This window comes from Lathamus discolor, chromosome W (genome assembly GCF_037157495.1).
Source record: "Lathamus discolor isolate bLatDis1 chromosome W, bLatDis1.hap1, whole genome shotgun sequence".
Classification (NCBI taxonomy): Eukaryota; Metazoa; Chordata; class Aves; order Psittaciformes; family Psittacidae; genus Lathamus; species Lathamus discolor.
The window spans coordinates 28295569-28314350 of NC_088908.1; the positions used below are offsets into that span (position 1 = coordinate 28295569).

At 46.8% G+C, this 18782-nt stretch overlaps 1 protein-coding gene across 3 annotated transcripts in view; it reads left to right on the forward strand.

Annotated features, from left to right (window-relative positions):
* Positions 1-482: 482 nt before the first annotated feature.
* Positions 483-18782, forward strand: part of LOC136004201 (terminal nucleotidyltransferase 4B-like) — a 39388-nt gene continuing 21088 nt past the window's right edge. The window contains exon 1 of one of the 3 annotated variants that reach the window (XM_065660494.1): positions 483-1106. In XM_065660494.1, coding sequence (XP_065516566.1) covers positions 772-1106 — 335 coding nt within the window. In that variant the 5' untranslated portion in view covers positions 483-771. The other 2 variants (XM_065660493.1, XR_010608276.1) reach the window with 2 other exon arrangements.

Consider the following 18782-nt stretch of genomic DNA (forward strand, 5'->3'; position numbering starts at 1 on the left):
ATAAGGTTGATATCAGCCCACCTCACAAGCGTGTCAAAGTCCCTCTGGATGGCATCCCTTCCCTCCAGTGTATCAACTGAACCACACAGCTTGGTGTCATCAGCAGACTTGCTGAGGGCACATCAATCCCGCTGTCCATGTTGCAGACAAATATGTTGAACACCGACCCATGAGGGACGCCACTCCTCACCCGTCTCCAATTGGACATTGGACCGTTAACCAAAACTCTCTGCGTGCAGCCAGCCAGCCAATTCTTTATCTATCGGATGGTCTATCCATCAAAGTAGAACGATTCCGCCGGAAGAAATGTCGCCGCTGTGGCCCGAGAGCCGCTCAGCCCCGCCCGGCAGGTGCAGAGCCGGGCTCCGCCCGGGGCCCCACCCGGGGCCAGCCATCGCCCCCTTGCCTGCGCGCGGCCTGTGTGCCGACGGCCCAACCGGGCCCCGCCTCGCCGCGAGGGGCGGGGGTTGTGGAGCGACGGCAGCGGGCAGGCAGGCGCGGAGCTGCCCTTCCATAAGAGCTGCCATTAGCGATGGGACCCCGTGCAGGGTCTTAGTGTCGGCGGCTGATGGGGAGTGAAGGTAGTCGGGGTGGGTCCCCTTTTGATGGATTCTCGGATAGCCTGGGTTCAGCCAGAGCAGCTTGGTCCGTCGAACCGCCTGTGGATGCACATCTGGGAAACTACGTAGGGTGTCCGCAACCTCTACTTCCTTCAGGAGGAGCATCAGCAGAGCGCTTCCGCTGGGGCCGGCCCTGTCTCCCCCGCCCAGCATGTACTGTGCTGATCCCCAGCCCGACTTCCTGCCGCTCGAGAGCGCCAACAACCAGCAGAACCGCAGCCGCCACCAGACCTCGCCACCCCTGGGGGCTGCTGCTTGGGACCGGCCTCCACAGGTCGAACCGTCTGCCGCCAGCAACAAGAGGAAGCGCGACAACAAGGCCAGCACCTTCGGCCTTAACTACAGCCTCCTGCTGAGGCCTCTTGTGCAGGGCCGGGCGCTCGCCCTAGGAAATGAGCCTGCCGGCCGGGCTCAGGCCGGCCTTCCCGAGTCGCTCTACATAGGCACCCCTTGGAAGAAGAGGAACTACAGCCAAGGAGTCATGGGGTGAGCGGTCGCAGCGCCAGGCAGGCGAGGGGGTGCCGGGCAGCTCCGGGTGCCGGGCAGCTCCCAGCGCCGGGCTTGGACCTGGCCTGGCCTCTTGAAGAGGTGCGAGCTGAGGGCCTCCCAGCACGGGATGGCCGCTGGGCCGCGGCCACAGGAACGGCGGGTGTTGCGGGGTATCTGGATCGGGCCCGTAGGACGCCGCTCGCAGCCGGCGGGGGCAGGTAAGGGCCACGTGTGCCGGGTCGCTCCCCGGCCCGCCCGTGCGCTGTGTCAACGGGCCCCGCTGATGCCTGTCGGCGGGACAGCCTCTCGTGCAGCCCCCGAGCCCGGCCGGGCATTGACCCCTCGTGGAGGGGCTAGCGGATGCCTAGGTTTGTGCTGATGATGTGTGCAAGCCTATCTGTAGGTTTTCCTTTTGTCACTGCGTGTGTACTTGGGGCTGTTAGACGCTCATCGCCCAGTATCGCGCCTTGCTGCCCGAGCAAGGGTGTTCCGTTGCTCTCTTTGCGGTTATTGTACCGCATGCGGTACATGTATTGCGGTGGGTGGTGTCGGTGAGGGGTCTGATGCCATTGCTGCTCGCGTGCATGCTGCGGGGCTGGGTGAGGTGGCTGAGCTGGGGAGGACGGCAGACAGCACGGTATCAGAGGTGCAGGTCCTGCTCTTGGCAGCCGCTGCCAGGCACGCTTCTGAAGCTTTGTGCTATATGTAGAACAAATGCATAATAGGAGTTATAATTTAGAAGAATAATAATCTGCTGCTGTTAAAAGAGTGCATAGTCTAGGAAATAACATGAGGAGTGTGTTTTTTCGAAGACCTACAGAGAAATAAGGCACACATGATTATGTAGAGTGTTATGGATTATGTCGTGGTTTAAGCCCAGCCGGTGACTCAGAACAATGCAGCTGCTTGCTCACTCCCTCTGCTCCATCTCCTCTGATCCAGAGGGATGGGGAGAAAACTTAAAAGAATGTAAATCCCCCAGGTTGAGATTAGTCCAGTAACTAAGGTATAATACAAAAGTACTACTACTGTCAATAGTGATAAGGGAAATAACAGGAGGAGAGAATATAAAACTAAAAGTGGAAGGTGGAGGCGGATAAATACAAGTGATGCACAACACAGTTGCTTACAATCTGCTGACTGATACCCAGCTCGACCTGAGCAGTGATCTGGCCTTCCAGGTAACTCTCTTCAGTTTCTATACTGGGTGTGAAGTGCTGTGGTACGGAATATCCTTTGGCTAGATTGGGTCAGGTGTCCTGTTTCTGCTCCCTCCTGGCTGCTTATGCTCCTCCCTGCAGAGCATGAGACCAAAAAGTCCTTGATTGGGGTAAACATTAGTTAGCAACATCTAAAAACACTGGTGTGTTATCAGTGTTGTTCTCAGACTATAGTCAAAACCACAGCACTGCAACAGCTACTAAGGAGAAAAATGATTGCTACTGCTGAACCCAGGACACCACATTACCCACCAAGTATATCCGGTCCCTGAGCAAAAGCAATCCCACAAGTGGGTTTGCCTTTACCTGAAGCAGGAATAACACAGACTGTCTTCTACAGCAAGTTCTTCATGAGCACCACAGGAACTTTGTCCCCCTCTACAATATGTAAAAGTTCTGACTGGGCTGGGCCAGCTCTGTTGGCAGATCCTCTGGTGTTGACCAACCAGGTGGCCTTTGGTGTGTATCCCAATGCTTGAAAGTTCCCCCACCCATTGCTCTCAGTGTGGTTTTTAACAGCCCATTGTACCGTTCGATTTTCCCAGAGGCTGGTGCATGGTAGTGGATGTGATATACCCACTCAATGCCATGCTCTTTGTCCCAAGTGTCTATAAGGTTATTCCGGAAATGAGTCCCATTGTCTCACATGGCACCCCAGAGAGAATTGAGTCAGACAAGGGGGGCACAAAATTACAAAATGGAATATATAAACCTTTAGAATCAGTTTTAAGTAATGTTAAGTTTGATGGCTTTGTAACAGTAGCAATGGAAAATTATTGAGGTGCATCATACATAGAAAAAATAGAGTACAGCTTGAGAACATACTGAGAATTCTTGTACAAGATAAATCATTATAGTTGACATAGTTTTAAGAAAAACAGTCTAGAAGAACAGGATACAGGGATAAAGAGTATCTGGTAATGGCAGGTGTCCAGGATGGTCTACAGTTAAACTAATGGATAAGTAGGAAGACAGGAGGATTATTATGTCTCTGGTGCTAACGAACCAATTAAACTGGTATAAGCATCTACTGTGTGTGCTTCAAAGGCTGCCAGAAGTGATGAAGATTGTTGGAAGAAGTAAACAACCCTCAGAGACCACCACCACAATTCTGTATGCATACAGGGAACTTTCCTGGAAAACGATGTAATATATGTATGCCCAGGGACTATATAAGGACGGCTTGTGTAGCAACAGGGAGACACAGGTTAGGAAGAGATATCCCCCGTGTCTCCCGGCGCCGCAATAAAGAAGACCTGCTTGTCAGCTTGAAAACTTTGTTGGCAGGTTCGTTCCTGGAGTTTTCTCTGAATCATGTGTTGCCACAAAATCTGTTTCTCAGGGCTCAGGATAGTGTTCCGGGCAGTGGCATGGGGCACAGTGTATGTTTCCAGCCACCCGGTGGTTGCTTCCACCATGGTGAGCACATGGCACTTGCCTTGGCGGGTTGGTGGGAGTGTGATATAGTCAGTCTGCCAGGCCTCCCCGTATTTATACTTCAGCCATCGTCCTCCATACCAAAGAGGCTTTAACCGTTTGGCTTGTTTAATTGCAGCACGTTTCACACTCATGAATAACCTGGGTAATAGTGTCTGTTGTTAAGTCCACCCCTCAGTCACAGGCCCATCTATATGTTGCATCTCTGCCCTGATGGCCTGAAGTGTTATGAGCCCACTGGGCCCAAAAATAATTCACCTTTATGTTGCCAGTCTAAGTCCATCTGAGCCACTTCAATCTTAGCAGCTTTATCCACTTGTTGGTTGTTCTGGTGTTCCTCAGTGGCCACATTCTTTGGTACATGGGCATCTACATGGCGTGCCTTCACCACCAGGTTCTGCACACTCCGGCAGTATCAGTCGTGGCATACCCCTTGGCTGCCTTTGACTCCAGTTCATACTGAAGTTCTAGCATGTCTGGTATGGCAGCGCTCAATGGCGGTGTGACTTCATTCAGGCCACGATAGTCTACTGTTAGTCTTCACTCTCCGTTAGAATTTCGCACTGACCATATGGGGCTATTAAAGGGTGAGTGGGTCCTGCTGATCGCTCCCTGACTCTCCAGTCCACGGATCAGCTGATGGATAGGAATCAGGGAGTCTTGGTTGATGCAATAGTGCCATCGGTGCACTGTTGAGTGTAGTGGGAACAGGGGTTGGAGAGAGAAACAAGTTTGCTAGGGGATGAAGATGTTGGACTAATGACAGTTTTTGAGAAAACCTTTAGGATGCATACCATAAATATTACATAACAGTATTGTTTTAGATGGTCCTTGTCTGCTCCCTCAGTGATCTGAATGAGTAGAGGGGTCCCTCTGGGAAGAATTCCTGAGGGCCCTAGGGAGCCCTGTCCTCAACCAGTCCTGCAGCTGAAGGTGGGGGGGGGAAGTGAGTGAGTAACTGCCTGGTTCTGGGTTACCACCTGGGCTTAAGCCACAAGTATGTAAGTTATAGGTGAAGTTTGTAAACTCCTGAAGCTCTTCTGCATTCAAGATCTGTGTTTGCACAGTACAGAAGAGAACAGCTGTTTATACAAGATTTTATATGTATTGACCTACAAAATATACAGCAGATAAAAATAATGAATGGGTAGAAGTCTTTCAAGAAAAATTACAGGAGATAATTCTGAATGTCTCAACTGACAAAGTTACATCCAGTAACCTTGCAGACAGTCCTCCTTGTAGTAGGAGTTACTGAAGTTGCAACAGCTTTGCAGTTTTAGTCAATTAAAAGAGCTATATTCTATTACAAAAGCACCTTGAACAACTCTTAAAACTCTTTACAGTTTAGCTAATTTTAAGTTATACTTTATGCATGACACCCACATCTTGTTTATAACTGTCGTGGTTTAAACCAATCCACACAGGTTGTCCACTCACTCCCCCCCCCCCTTCTTGCCCTCCCCCTGCTTCTGGAGGGACAGAGAGGAGAATCAAAAAGAATGCAACCCCCACGGGTTTAGATAAGAACAGTTTAGTAACTAAGGTATAACACAAATCACTACTGCTACCACCAATAATAATAGTGCTAAAGGAAATAACAAGAGGAAAGAATACAACACCTCAACACCAGCCGACCGATAACTCGCCCCACTCCCCCCAGCCGAGCACCGACCGATACCTTGTCCAACCCTGCAGTCCCCCCAGCCCTTCCGGGTCACTCCCCGTTACCTCCTGGGCATGATGTGCTGTGGTATGGAATACCTCTTTGGTCAGTTTGGGTCAGGTGTCCTGTCTCTGCTTCCTCCCAGCCTCCCCTCCTCCCTGGCAGAGCATGAGGCTCACAAAGTCCTTGGCCAGACCAAACATTTGAGCAGCAACTGAAAACATTGGCGTTATCAGCACTGTTCCCAGGCCAAAAGATCAAAGCACAGCACTGCACTAGCTACTAAGAAGGAGAAAACTGACTGCTGCTGCTGAACCCAGGACAATAACACTGAATAAAAAAATTGTTATTGTGATAGTGTTTTCTTTACCAAATCTTAAGTTGTAAATTTTCAATATCAGTTTCCTATTTGGACTATCATAACATAAAAATCCACTCAGAATGGTCATGTGGACTTCAGATACAGTACAACCTTAGTTGGTAAGATACAAGCATATTTAAGACAATTTTTTAAATATTAAAATCTGGAAAGAGCAGTGTTGTGAACCAGATGACACCAGGAGCTATGTATTCCCACAATGGAAGTGGCTGGTGCACTATATACACAGTCTAACAAATGTGATCCTTGATGTAGTTGCAGTTCTTAAAAAGCAAGACCGGTTTTCTCCCGGACAGACAGTCTTTCTGCAAGCCGTTAACCAATTCCAAAAAGAATGACCAGGAAGCAAGGACAGCTGTAATGAGCAAGTGTGCTAATAAAACATCATGGGAATGGTAAAAGTTCCTTTCAGTACTGTTCATGAGAATGAAAAAAATCCATACAGTAAGTATTACTTCTTTTCCTGAACATTGGCATCCATCTTATTTACAATAGCTTATAAAGACACACAACGCAAAAGGTTTGGTTTTCAACTTCATAACCGATTAACATAATTCACCTGTATGTTCTCTTCTAGCTGAAGTAAAGTAACACTACTATGGAAAAAAAGAGGTAATCAGAAGTAGCAAAAGCACTGATATGACAACAAATAATTTGGATAAATATTCAAGAAGTAATATTGCACACTTTCACTCCCAGCCAGTGACAGCCAGTCCTGTTTGTTTTTTTTGCTGTCACACTACCTTAACAAAGTCATTTTTGGTTTCTATGGCAGTGGAAAAAAAAACCAACCCAACAAGCTGAAGGAAGACAGCCCTTATTGAGTATGAGGCCTGGGTTTCAAAATTAATTTTTCAGTGTGCAAGAAGGGGGGGGGGAATAAGTTTAGATATTGAAAGTTGAACCCAACTTCCATTTTACAGGCTAAGTTTAGAATGACACACAGAACAATACTAAGTATTGTACATTCCAGTTTTACAGACACACAGAACTCATTAAGGTGTATTTATAGAATGGTTTAGTTTGGAAGGGACCTTAAAGCTCATTCACCGTTCCAACCCCCTGCCATGGGCAGGGACACCTTCCACTAGAGCAGCTTGCTCCAAGCCCCTGTGTCCAACCTGGCCTTGAGCACTGCCAGGGATGAGGCAGCCACAGCTTCTCTGGGCACCCTGTGCCAACACCTCACCACCCTCATAAGAAAGAATTTCTTCCTAATATCTAAGTCTGCCCCCCTTTCATCTTAAAGCCATTTCCCCTTGTCCTATCACTATATGCCTTTGTGGCAAGTGCTGTTCAGGAAAAAAAAAACCCACAAAAAAAAACCCAAAACAAAGCAAGCCACAAAAAACCCACCGAAATTTAGGCAATGACTAATACTTACATCATCACAGGACATGTTATATTCTGCCAAAGCAGTTCAACCTCGGGCTGCTGTACTGTGTGGATTGTGTCAAGGAAAGGAGCTAATGCTGGTACACAGAACAAGTAAAAACCAAAAAAAAGCAGTATTAGCATAGGCGTCAATAATTGTAGTAACTGCAACACCTTTAATCTGACAAACACAATTGAAGGATACATTGATGGTGCCACCACTCTTCTATGTATTCCAGCAGAGAACAAGCTTATTAGGGTAATACACCTAATTGTAAAAAGTGTGTGATTCCAAAATGATATGAAAAATGACACCTAGGAAAGAAATCAGATTAGTCCCACTGCATACTTTCACTTAAAAAAATATATAAAATAATAATAAAAAATCTCTATACACATATATATATACTGCTCCTAACCATTTCAGTACTTGTGAACTGTTCTTTAGATATGCATTCAAGGTCCACATATTGGTAGGCATTATTGTCCCAGGACATAATCCAGAAAAATTCTAGACAGCTCGAGAGCCTAACTGAAAATTATCTCCCAGTTTCAGAGGAGAACCATATTTAGCCTTTCGGTTTTCAATACTATACCACTTGACTGCCACACACTACATTTGGGATTAGCCTGATCTTTACCTTTTGTGTCTCTGGGTCTATTAACCAGTTCCAGGCACCACTTGCTGTACAGACTAACACCACTATCAGAATCACTGATAAAAGAACAAGAGTCATAAATAGTATACGTCCTATCAGCAAGCATTTCTTTTTCATCAGCAACTCTTAAACATTTCTTCTCCCACTTCTGAAGGAGAAGTTTCTAGTTGGAAGGTAGAAATGAGACTAGACAAAGAAACTTATGTGACACTGTAAATATTCTGTACCAGTTTCCTGGACAGGACAAGTAGGTAACTGTCGTGGTTTAAACCCAACCACAAACCTCGTTCACTCACTCCCCCCCCTTCTTGCCCTCCCCCTGCTCCTGGAGGGGCAGAGAGGAGAATCGAAAAGAATGCAGCTCCCACGGGTTGACATAAGAACAGTTTAGTAACTAAGGTATAACACAAATCACTACTGCTACCACCACTAATAATAATGATAAAGGAAATAACAAGAGGAAAGAATACAACACCTCAACACCAGCCGACCAATAACTCGCCCCACTCCCCCCAGCCGAGCACTGACCGATACCTCCTCCAACCCTGCAGTCCTAGCCCTTCCGTGTCACTCCCCGTTACATCCTGGGCATGACGTGCTGTGGTATGGAATACCTCTGGCTAGTTTGGGTCAGGTGTCCTGTCTCTGCTTCCTCCCAGCTTTCCCTCCTCCCTGGCAGAGCATGAGGCTCAGAAAGTCCTTGGCCCGACCAAACATTTGAGCAGCAACTAAAAACATCAGCGTTATCAGCACTGTTCCCAGGCCAAAATATCAAAACACAGCACTGCACTAGCTACTAAGAAGGAGAAAAATGACTGCTACTGCTGAAACCAGGACATGAGCCCATCTATATATTTGTCCTGGTTTAAGCACGGCCGGTAACTCAGAACCATGCAGCTACTCACTCACTCCCCCACTTTATGCTTTGTATCATTTGACTGGTTTTTACTCAACCCGTGGGATTTACATTTAATCATAGAATCATAGAATAGTTAGAGTTGGAAAGGACCTCAAGATCATCTAGTTCCAACCCCCCTGCCATGGGCAGGGACACCTCACACTAAACCATCCCACACAAGGCTTCATCCAACCTGGCCTTGAACACCGCCAGGGATGGGGCACTCACAACCTCCCTGGCAACCGATTCCAGTGTCTCACCACCCTAACAGGAAAGAATTTCCTCCTTATATCCAATTTAAACTTCCCCTGTTTAAGTTTTAACCCGTTACCCCTTTTCCTGTCACTACAGTCCCTGACGAAGAGTCCCTCCCCAGCATCCCTATAGGCCCCCTTCAGATACTGGAAGGCTGCTATGAGGTCTCCACGCAGCCTTCTCTTCTCCAGGCTGAACAGCCCCAACTTCCTCAGCCTCTCTTCATACGGGAGGTGCTCCAGTCCCCTGATCATCCTTGTGGCCCTCCTCTGGACTTGTTCCAGCAGTTCCATGTCCTTTTTATGTTGAGGACACCAGAACTGCACACAGTACTCCAGGTGAGGTCTCACAAGAGCAGAGTAGAGGGGCAGAATCACCTCCTTCGACCTGTTGGTCACACTCCTTTTGATGCAGCCCAGGATACGGTTGGCTTTCTGGGCTGCGAGTGCACACTGCCGGCTCATGTTAATTTTCTCATTGACCAGCACCCCCAAGTCCTTCTCTGCAGGGCTGCTCTGAATCTCTTCTTTGCCCAAAATTTCTTTGGTTCTTCTCCCCATCCCGCCAGGACTGGGTGGGGGGAGAAAGGGGGGAGTGAGCTAGTGGCTGCATGGTTTTGAGTTTCCAGCTGGGCTTAAGCTGTGACAGCCTTCTACTCACTTTTTGGTAGACTGTGCGCACTTGCTTAATTTCACAGAATCACACAGAATCACACAGAATCCCAAGGGTTGGAAGGGACCTAAAAAGATCATCTAGTCCAACCCCCCTGCAAGAGCAGGGTAACCTACAGTACATCACACAGGAACTTGTCCAGGCGGGCCTTGAATATCTCCAGTGTAGGAGACTCCACAACTCCCCTGGGCAACCTGTTCCAGTGCTCTGTCACTCTTACAGTAAAGAAGTTCTTCCTGATGTTAACGTGGAACTTCCTATGTTCCAGTTTACACCCATTGCCCCTTGTCCTATCACTGGATATCACTGAAAAAAGCCTAGCTCCATCATCCTGACACCTACCCTTCACATATTTGTAAACATTGATGAGGTCACCCCTCAGTCTCCTCTTTTGCAAGCTAAAGAGACCCAGCTCCCTCAGCCTCTCCTCATAAGGGAGATGTTCCACTCCCTTAATCATCTTTGTGGCTCTGCGCTGGACTCCTTCAAGCAATTCCCTGTCCTTCTTGAACAGAGGGGCCCAGAACTGGACGCAATATTCCAGATGCGGCCTCACCAAGGCTGAGTAGAGGGGGAGGAGAACCTCTCTTGACCTACTAACCACTCCCTTTCTAATGCACCCTAAGATGCCATTTGCCTTCTTGGCCACAAGAGCACATTGCTGGCTCATGGTCATCCTCCTATCCACCAGGACCCCCAGGTCCCTTTCCCCTTCACTACTTTCCAGCAGGTCAACCCCCAACCTGTTTTCACATTTTGAAATTATTTTGAATGGGTGGTTTCAGTAAGTGAGTTGGATGAAACTTGAGTGAGTTTCTGAGGGTTCTACACAGCCTCTTGCTCTCCCTTTACTGCTTTTGTTGCAAGACTGCAGACAAATATATTAATGCACAACATGTAGATGGTGTGAGGAGGTGTGCTGTGCTGGGGATGTCCCATTCTAGGGCGAGTTCCCGCTGTATGATATTAGGGCTGGGTCAGTTGTGAGGTTTTAACCCTCAAACTATTAGAAATCCCTTCCCCCCCCCCCCCCCCCCCCCCCATGTGCTGATTCTTTTGTCCTTATATCTGAGCAGCACTCAGCAACTGAGGTTGTTGCATGAATTTTTTCAGATATCTTTCAGCATGTATTGGTGTCTCTGAATTTTAAGGTTTTTGGACTCATGGAAAGTATTTCAGTGAAATATTTTCTAGGTTTATATTGGTTTTCTGACAGATATACTAGCTGAAGCTTCAGAAGAAAGAAGATAAAAACCATGGTTTGATCCCCAGGCCTACTCAGAGACCGGCCTTTCCAGATACTTTGAAGGGTGAGACCAGTCACCTACATGGAGGGAGGAAGTATTCTTCCAGTTCCTGCAGTTGATGCTCTTGAGCATGTGTCTCTGTCACTGGGCTAAAAAGGTGATATCAGGAAACCTTTGTTATCTGCTTAGTCACCATCCTTTATTGACAGTTACTGTTTGTAGCTTTCTAGCCTGGAGTGATAAGCAGAGCAAAAGGAGGTTGGGGACTCTCCAGGTTATTTTGCAGGTTGTATGCTAGTGCTCCTGGCCCATGGTTTTTCTACTACCCGTGCATAGAATCATAGTAGTTAGGGTTGGAAAGGGCCTTAAGATCATCTAGCTCCTACCCCCCTGTCATGGCCAGGGACACCATGCACCAAGCCATGTCGCCCAAGGCTCTGTCCAACCCGGCCTTGAACAGTGCCTTGGGCAACCTATTCCAGTGCCTCACCACCCTCACAGTAAAGAACTTCCTCCTTATATCTAATCTAAACTTCCCCTGTTGAAGTTTGAACCCATTACACCTTGTCCTGCCACTACAGTCCCTGATGAAGAGTCCCTCCCCAGCATCCCTATAGGCACCCTTCAGGTACTGGAAGGCTGCTATGAGGTCTCCACGCAGCCTTCTCTTCTCCAGGCTGAACAGCCCCAACTTTCTCAGCCTCTCTTCATACGGGAGGTGCTCCAGTCCCCTGATCTTCCTCGAGGCCCTCTGGACTTGCTCCAACAGTTCCATGTCCTTTTTATGTTGAGGACACCAGAACTGCACACAGTACTCCAGGTGAGGTCTCACAAGAGCAAAGTAGAGGGGCAGGATCACCTCCTTCGACCTGCTGGTCACGCTCCTTTTGATGCAGCCCAGGATACAGCGAGCGCACACTGAAGCTGGATCATGTTCGTTTTCTCATAGACCAGCACCCCCAAGTCCTTCCCCACAGGGCTGCTCTGAATCTCTTCTCTGCCCAACCTGTAGCTGTGCCTGCGATTGCTCCAACCCAGGTGTAGGACCTTGCACTTGTCGTGGTTGAACTTCATAAGGTTGGTATCAGCCCACCTCACAAGCGTGTCAAGGTCCCTCTGGATGGCATCCCTTCCCTCCAGAGTATCACCACACAGTTTGGTGTCATCAGCAAACTTGATGAGGGCGCACTCAATCCCACTGTCCATGTCAGCGATGAAGATGTTAAACAAGACCAGTCCCAACACCGATTCCTGAGGGACACCACTTCTTACTGGTCTCTAGCTGGACACTGAGCCATTGACCACAAGTGTTTGTGTGCGGCCATCCAGCCAGTTCTTTATCCACCGAGCGGTGCATCCATCAAATTGATGTCTCTCCGATTTAGAGACAAAGATGTTGTGTGCGACAGTGTCGAACGCTTTGCCCAAGTCCAGGTAGATGACATCAACTGCTCTACCCTTGTCCATCAGTTCTGTAGCCCCATCATAGAAGGCCACCCAATTGGTCAGGTAGGATTTACCCTTAGTGAAGCCTTGCTGGCTGTCACCAAGCACCTTGTTGTTTTTCATGTGCCTTAGCATGACTTCCAGGAGAATGTGCTCCAAGATTTTACCAGGCACAGAGGTGAGACTGACTGGTGTGTAATTCCCCGGGTCTTCCATTTTCCCCTTCTTGAAAATGGGGGTTATATTTCCCTTTTTCCAGTCGTCGGGAACTTCACCTGACTGCCATGATTTTTCAAATACGATGGCCAGTGGCTTAGCAACTTCATTTGCCAGCTCCTTCAGGACCTGCGGATGAATTTCATTGGGTCCCATGCACTTTCAGATTTTTAAGATGGTCTCGAACCAGATCCTCTCCTACAGTGGTCCCAAGGTCTTAATTCTCACTTCCCTGCATCTGCCTTCTAAGACTTGGGTGGTGCGGTCGGAGCCTTTGCCAGTGAAGACCAAGGCAAAGAAGTCATTCAGAACCTCAGCCTTCTCCAAATCCTGTGTAGCCAGTTCTCCCGAGAGCTTCCTCAGGGGGCCTACGTTGTCCCTAGTCTGTCTTTTATTTGCCACGTACCTATAGTATCCCTTCCTGTTATCCTTAACATCCCTAGCCAAGTTTAATTCTAACTGGGCCTTAGCTTTCCTAACCTGGTCCCTAGCTTCCCGGACAACATCCCTGTACTCTTCCTAGGCTGCCTGTCCTTGCTTCCACCTTTTATAAGCCTCTTTTTTCCTTTGAATTTTCCTCAGCAGCTCCTTATCCATCCAAGGAGGTCTCCTGGCCCTCCTGCTGCACTTCCTTCTAGTTGGGATGCAACACTCCTGAGCTTGTAGCAGGTGATCCTTGAATATCAACCAAGAGTCTTGGGCCCCCCTGCCCTCCAGGGATATATCCCATGGAACCTATCCATCATTTCAGTTTCTTATTTCATAGATCCTTTGCTTCAAACAGATGAATGTTATTTTGTTTAAACTAATACAAGTTCTTTTTAATTAAAAGTGCTAAGCACGTTTATTAGTCAAGATATAAGATTTTTTCCTATCAAGGTCGAAGTGAGCATTTTATTGTCTGTTTATAAATTGCATTGTGTACTTTGCCTTCCTAAAATACACTCAAATGTACTAGACTTTTTCCTGAAGAAATCTGTCTTTTAAGAAGAAACAATCCTACTGAACTTGAATTATAAATCAAATGTTTGAATTAGTCCTACCAATCAGCGATCTGAAGTATAACTCCGCAACTGATCCACTGGCTCTAAAGAAAGTCTCCATCAGAAAACTCAGATCAGAGCTAAAAAACTCACAGCACAGCCCTTTGTTACCATGTTGTCCTGGGTTTACCAGGAGCCGTTTTGCTCCTTCTTAGTAACTGGTGCAAGCTCTGTGTTTTGACTTCCAGCCTGGGCAGAGAGCTGATAATACCGATTGTTTTTAATTGTTGCTAAGTAATGTTTATTCTGGCCAAGGACTCTGTGAGTCTCATGCTCTGCTGGGCACGAGGGAGGCCGGGAGGAAGCAGAGACAGGACACCTGACCCAAACTAGCCAAAGAGGTATTCCATACCATAGCACGTCATGCCCGGAGGGGGAACTGGAAGTTACCCGGAAGAGGCAGGCTCTGGCTCTTCGGGGGGGGTCGAACTCGTTCGGCGGTGGTATCGTATTCTCTTGTTATTTTCTCTTATCAATATTATCATTTGTGGTAGCAGCAGTGGTTTGTGTTATACCTTAGTTACTGGGCTGTTCTTATCTCAACCCGTGGGAGTTACATTCTCCTGATTTTCCTCCCCATCCCTCCGGGAGTGGGGAGGGTCGGGGGGGGTGAGTGGACGACCTGTGTGGATTGGTTTAAACCACGACACATGTCAAATCTGCATGGACGTCAGGTCACCCAGCATGAGTCAGGCAAGCCTGGCGTGGGGCTCAAACCAGGGCTTTCAGGTTGGGCAAAGAAGAGATTCAGAGTAGCCCTGTGGAGAAGGACTTGGGGGTGCTGCTCTATGAGAAAATGAACATGAGTTGGCAGTGTGCGCTTGCAGCCCAGAAAGCCTCCTGTATCCTGGGCTGCATCAAGAGGAGTGTGACCAGCATGTTGAAGGAAGTGATCCTGCCCCTCTACTCTGCTCTTGTGAGACCTCACCTGAAGTATTGTGTGCAGTTCAGCATAAAAAGGACATGGAACTGTTGGAACAAGTCCAGAGGAGGGCCACGAGGATGATCAGGGGACTGGAGCACCTCCCGTATGAAGAGAGGCTGAGAAAGTTGGGGCTGTTCAGCCTGGAGAAGAGAAGGCTGCGTGGAGACCTCATAGCAGCCTTCCAGTATCTGAAGGGGGGCCTATAGGGATGCTGGGGAGGGACTCTTCATTAGGGACTGTAGTGACAGGACAAGGGGTAATGGGTTAAAACTTAAACAGGGGATGTTTAGATTTCATATAAGGAGGAAATTCTTTCCTGTTAGGGTGGTGAGACACTGGAATCGGTTGCCCAGGGAGGTTGTGAGTGCTCCATCCCTGGCAATGTTCAAGGCCAGGTTGGATGAAACCTTGGGTGAGATGGTTTAGTGCGAGGTGTCCCTTCCCATGGGAGGGGGGTTGGAACTAGATGATCTTGAGGTCCTTTCCAACCTGAACTGTTCTATTCTATGATTAAATGAAATAATTGAAAAGATCTGCCCACATTGCTTCTTTCTCCTGTGTTCTAGTGCCTTTTATGCTGCAGTTAACTTGTAACTTCATGTTAAAACCAGAACATAAATGAAAAATACATTAATTTGAGGGGTTTGGGATGATGGGGGCTGGTTGGGAGGAAGAAAGAGGAAACCATGCTATATACTTTCAAGTATTTGCGCAGGATATGTCTTGTAATGTAGATTTTGTGTTTTTTTTTTTAACTCCACAGCATTTGAGGAAACATTCATAATCAGTCCACCATAAATTGTTGAGATGTATACTCTCCCTCAGTTCTACAAGGCAATTCTGTGAATTACTCAGCAGATGACTAATGCTAGTCAGAAAGGTCAAGCTTTTCTTGGGTAAATACCGAAAGATACTAAAATATGGTGGGGTTGCCAGAGGTGGTTGTCTGGATGTAGGTATACCAGGTGAAGGTGTTTCTTCCACTGGTGTCTTTTCACTGCTCGCTGCCTGGGTGGACATGACTGCTGCTGCTGCAAGCTTCAGGGTCTCCTCTTCGGGCTTCCCGCTACATTTAGAAGTTGGCTGTTATAGCTGAAGGTGGTGGGAATCAACTTGGCTAACTTTGCCTTGGATGGATCAGTGAGGCTTGTGTAATTCTGTTGTAATAGACCTTGTCTCTGGGAAGCTGGGGAGCGGTAGCAAGCACCTGGGCTACAGTGGAAAGGGATGGAAATAAATCTTATTTGCCTAGCACTCCATGAAGTGAAATTCTCCATTTGCATCTTAGGAAACTGCTTATACAGTAGATATCCTGATTTTTAGCGATGTTTAGTAATCATATGGCAGTGGAATGCCTGTTTTTTCTGCATGTCTGGTTTTAGGTAAACTGTGAAAAGATGATCTGTGAAGCTGTGTTTCAGATGGGTGAACTTCTTTCCCCTGGAAGCAGGGGAAGGAAAGGGGGGGAGTGAGAGAGCAACTGCGTGATTTACAGCTGAGCTTAAACCACAACAGAGACTTAAACTGGTAGGGGCAACTAAACACTGTCATACAGGAATTATTCATCCAAAGAAAATTCATATACAAAAGGCTAATTTAGTGCTACAGGAGTATGTTGCAAATATCCCATGCAAGTATGGATGTAAAATCAATAAACTCTTAAATCAGAAGTGATTCATCTTAAAGTATGGAATTGGAAGGCAAAAGTCATCACCGAGTCATTTTAAACCACTGGAGCAGAAGCTATGGGTAACACCCTGATGAAATTAGAACATGCGTGCCTGCATAATTTCTCCTGTGAAATGAAGAGTGAAGAAGAGCCAGAGGAGAGTGGAAGCATAGCACAGTTCCAGAATGACAAAAGCAGGAAATTTCTCAATTAAAACTTACTGCTTTGGTTAGTGTAATACTGCATAGTGGCATGCAAAGGCAGCACTTCACTACTAGCCTGTGATTAAGCAAAAGCAGTCAGTATTATCTTTCTCTGGCTGGCTGCTGTGCTTAGCAGGACTCTGCTCTGCTGCTCAGCTGCTTGGGGCAGGCAGGGAAGGTTTGTGGCATGGATCCTAGTGCAGAGGAGTGAAACTTGTATCATTTTGAATTGCATTTCATAAAGCGACGTATCTCCCAGTATCACTCTTGGTTCCAGTTCTGGACTTGCAGCAGTAGCAAGTTGTGCTGTTTTATGTGTCAGGTAACTGAAGTGTATGATCAATTGTATGTGCTTGTCCACTTATCTGTCTGTGTTCTGTGCATATAAAACAGAAATAACATTTTGTTCGTATGTGATTATTTTTTGATTGCTTGAAGTGCAGTAAGATCCATACTCACAGAATCACAGAATCACAGAATCCCAAGGGTTGGAAGGGACCTAAAAAGATCATCTAGTCCAACCCCCCTGCAAGAGCAGGGTAACCTACAGTACATCACACAGGAACTTGTCCAGGCGGGCCTTGAATATCTCCAGTGTAGGAGACTCCACAACCCCCCTGGGCAACCTGTTCCAGTGCTCTGTCACTCTTACAGTAAAGAAGTTCTTCCTGATGTTAACGTGGAACTTCCTATGTTCCAGTTTACACCCATTGCCCCTTGTCCTATCACTGGATATCACTGAAAAAAGCCTAGCTCCATCATCCTGACACCTACCCTTTACATATTTGTAAACATTGATGAGGTCACCCCTCAGTCTCCTCTTCTCCAAGCTAAAGAGACCCAGCTCCCTCAGCCTCTCCTCATAAGGGAGATGTTCCACTCCCTTAATCATCTTTGTGGCTCTGCGCTGGACTCCTTCAAGCAATTCCCTGTCCTTCTTGAACAGAGGGGCCCAGAACTGGACGCAATATTCCAGATGCGGCCTCACCAAGGCTGAGTAGAGGGGGAGGAGAACCTCTCTTGACCTACTAACCACTCCCTTTCTAATGCACCCTAAGATGCCATTTGCCTTCTTGGCCACAAGAGCACATTGCTGGCTCATGGTCATCCTCCTATCCACCAGGACCCCCAGGTCCCTTTCCCCTTCACTACTTTCCAGCAGGTCAACCCCCAACCTGTACTGGTACATGGGGTTGTTCTTCCCCAGATGCAAGACTCTACACTTGCCCTTGTTAAATTTCATCAAGTTTCTCCCCGCCCAACTCTCCAGCCTGTCCAGGTCTCGCTGAATGGCAGCACAGTCCTCTGGTGTGTCAGCCACTCCTCCCAGTTTTGTGTCATCCAGAATAACAATTGGGTAAACTCATTTGAGAATCCTAAATTGCACATTTAGAGCCCACAAGTTGTGGCAGACCTATCTTCCTCATGGTGCTATTTGGTGATGTTATGGTAGGAAGTTCTGATTACAGCTTTTGCAGCCATAATTTATTTTGTAATGAGGCATCACTATCTCTGTCAGGTAAACATAACAGACACTGTAATCTACTAACTTTAGTGGCCTCTGTATAATCCTGTTTGTGAAATTCTGATGGAATCATCTAGGCTTGAAAACAGGGTGTAATGCAGTTAGTACTTTGTTTTAAAACATACTCAAAAAGTGTAAGAGACTAATTTTTCTTTTCCTCGTGTTAAAATTTCCTGAAGTACAAAGCAAAGACCCACTTGTATTGCTATTTCCTGTAATAAAAACAGTAAACTAATGCTCTTACGTATTGCAGAGAACTATCTCCATGCATCCTAAATAGGTCTTGAGTGTTGGTATGCTTCAGTATACTACTATATAGTATATGCACTATGTTCAGTATATACTATATGCCATTCAGTATATACACTATAAAGACAAATAAAATATCTCTCCATAGTGAAATTTGGTTTATTACAGTGTAATTTTCTTTCTAAAATCAAGTCTCCTTTTAAGGACTTTTATCTAAAATAACTTATTAATGTAATGGCATTAAATAATAAAAGACTGTTATGATGCCGAAAATAATTCCTCAGTGTCTTTGATCTTCATTTTGGCTAAAGGTATAAAATTCCACTAGAGGCTTTTGTAAACAGACTCCATTAATCCAAACAATTTATTTTATTTTCTTTTAACAGCAACTATAATAGACTAAGACAGTGAATATCCTCAAGTTTTAATTTTCAGTACAGCTGGAGTTAACTTCATGTTAATTGGAGTCACGCCTCTAAGTACTGTTGTACTGCTCTGGACTCTGCATGTGGCTACTTCTGTTTGTCTTGGCTTTAATTAATCATTCCCTTATTTCTTGTCAGTAGCCATTATTGGTCAGGGAGATACAGTTC